Source organism: Littorina saxatilis, linkage group LG10 (genome assembly GCF_037325665.1).
Source record: "Littorina saxatilis isolate snail1 linkage group LG10, US_GU_Lsax_2.0, whole genome shotgun sequence".
NCBI lineage: Eukaryota > Metazoa > Mollusca > Gastropoda > Littorinimorpha > Littorinidae > Littorina > Littorina saxatilis.
The window spans coordinates 48,073,220-48,075,719 of NC_090254.1; the positions used below are offsets into that span (position 1 = coordinate 48,073,220).

The window sequence follows — 2,500 nt, forward strand, 5'->3', positions numbered from 1 at the left end:
CAAATTCTCATATTTTCAATAACATGATAGATAAATAAACGAATATAATATTCATCATAATACTTAATAAAAAAAAAATTAAATGAAAAAAAATCCTACCATAAATTTACTCTTTTAGAGAGACTGAGGCGGTCTAACACAAATATTCAACAGAACAAGCTAGGCAGTAGAAAACAAACACTCAACAGAACAAGGCGGTATGACACACACTCTGTAGAAAGACTTGGGATACAATCTTTTTTTATTTTTTTTCTCACTCAATCATGTAGGGTTAGGGTTAGGGTTAGGCTTAGGGTTAGGGTTAGAATTAGGGTTATGTTAAGTTTTACTTGGGTTTTTTCTTTCGTAAAAGCGGGAAGCATCCTTCTTCATAGGTCTGTAATTGGAGTTAAACCTTAAAAGTCCATTCATGGTATGATTTTTGACATTTTACTGGTGATTGTAATGATATTTGTTTATTTATCATGTACTTAAAAATATCAGAATTGTATTAAGAAAAGAAAACAAACTATGAAGAAGGATGCTCCTCGCATTTAAAAAAGGAAAAAAAAGGAAAATAAAAACGAAAAAAAGTTAAACCTAACCCTAACCCTAACCCTAACCCTAACCCTGCATGCAACTGAGAAAAAAAAATTCTATCCTGAGTCTTTCTACAGAGTGTGTGTGTCATACAGCCTTGTTCTGTTGAGTGTTTGTGTTAGACCGCCTCAGTCTCTCTAAGAGAGTAAATTGATGGTATGATTTTTTTTAATTTTTAATTTTTATTTAAATGTTATATGATTAATATTATATTCGTTTATCTATCATGTTATTGAAAATATTAGAATTTGATTAAGAAAAGAAAAATACCTAATGTTTGTGTTCTACCGCCTTGTTTTGTTGAGTGTTTTTGTTAAATTGCCTCAGTCTGTAAGAAAGTAAATTAATTTAAGTACTGAATTTTTTTTCTTTATTTAAATGTTATGATTTATATGATATCGGTTTATCTATCATGTTAATGAAAATAGGAGAATTTGCTTAAGAAAAGAAAAATACCTATGAAGAAGGAGAAAGAGTAAACAATAAGGGTTGTACTCATACTTGTAGCAGACTGAATGCAACTGAGATAGACAAACAAAATTAACAAAATTAAAAATTAAACAAAATCAGCAAAAAAATTCCCACGATTGCAACTTGTTATTACTCGTTCAGTTGAGTGTTTGTGTTAGACCGCCTCAGTCTCTCAGTTGAGTGTGTGTGTGTCATACCACCTTGTTCTGTTGAATGTGTGTGTCATACAGTCTTGTTCTGTTGAATGATTGTGTTAGACCGCCTCAGTCTCTCTACAAAGTGTGTGTGTCCTACCGCCTTGTCTCTCTGTTGAGTTTGTTTGTCAAACCGCCTTGTTCTGTTGAGTTTGTTTGTCAAACGGCCTTGTTCTGTTGAGTGTTTGTGTTAGACCGCCTCAGTCTCTCTGTAGAGTGTGTCACAGTCATACCACCTTGTTCTGTTGAGTGTGTGTGTTATTCCGCCTTGTTCTGTTGAGTGTTAATGTGTTATTCCGCCTTGTTCTGTTGAGTGTTTTTATGTTAGACCGCCTTGTTCTGTTGAGAGTGTGTGTGTCATACTGCCTTGTTCTGTTGAGTGTGTGTTTTATATCGCCTTGTTCTGTTGAGTGTGTGTGTGTGTCATACCGCCTTGTTCTGTTGAGTGTTTGTGTTATACCGCCTCAGTCTCTCTACAGATTGTGTGTGTCATACCGCCTTGTTCTGTTGAATGTTAATGCTATACTGCCTCAGTTAATCTACAGATTGTGTATGTCATACCGCCTTGTTCAATTGAATGTTTGTGTTATACCGCCTCAGTCTCTCTACAGATTATCTGTGTCATACCACCTTATTCTGTTGAGTGTTTGTGTTATACCACCTTGTTCTGTTGAATATTTATGTTATACCGCCTCAGTCTCTCTACAGATTGTGTGTGTCATACCGCCTTGTTCAATTGAATGTTTATGTTATACCGCTTCAGTCTCTCTACAGATTGTGTGTGTCATACCGCCTTGTTCTGTTGAGTCGGTTTGTGTTATACCGCTTTGTTCTGTTGAATGTCTATGTTATACTGCCTCAGTCTTGCTACAGATTGTGTGTGTCATACAGCCTTGTTCTGTTGAGTGTTTGTGTCATACCGCCTTGTTCTGTTGAGTGTTTGTGTTATACCGCCTTGTTCTGTTGAGTGTTTGTGTTATACCGCCTTGTTCTGTTGAGTGTTTGTGTTATACCGCCTTGTTCTGTGGAGTGTTTGTGTTATACCATCTTGTTCTGGTGAGTGTTTGTGTTATACCATCTTGTTCTGTGGAGTGTTTGTGTTATACCATCTTGTTCTGTTGAATGTTTATGTTATACCGCCTCAGTCTCTCTACAGATTGTGTGTGTCATACAGCCTTGTTCTGTTGAGTGTTTGTGTTATACCGCCTTGTTCTGTTGAGTGTTTGTGTTATACCACCTTGTTCTGTTGAATGTTT

General features: G+C 35.9%; 1 protein-coding gene across 1 annotated transcript in view; it reads right to left on the bottom strand.

Moving 5' to 3' along the window:
* Window positions 1-368: 368 nt before the first annotated feature.
* The window catches only part of LOC138977903 (uncharacterized), a 9,258-nt gene continuing 7,126 nt past the window's right edge, over window positions 369-2,500 (bottom strand). Inside the window, exon 3 of the mRNA XM_070350508.1 lies at window positions 369-376. Coding sequence (XP_070206609.1) covers window positions 369-376 — 8 coding nt within the window. The remainder of the gene's footprint in view (window positions 377-2,500) is intronic.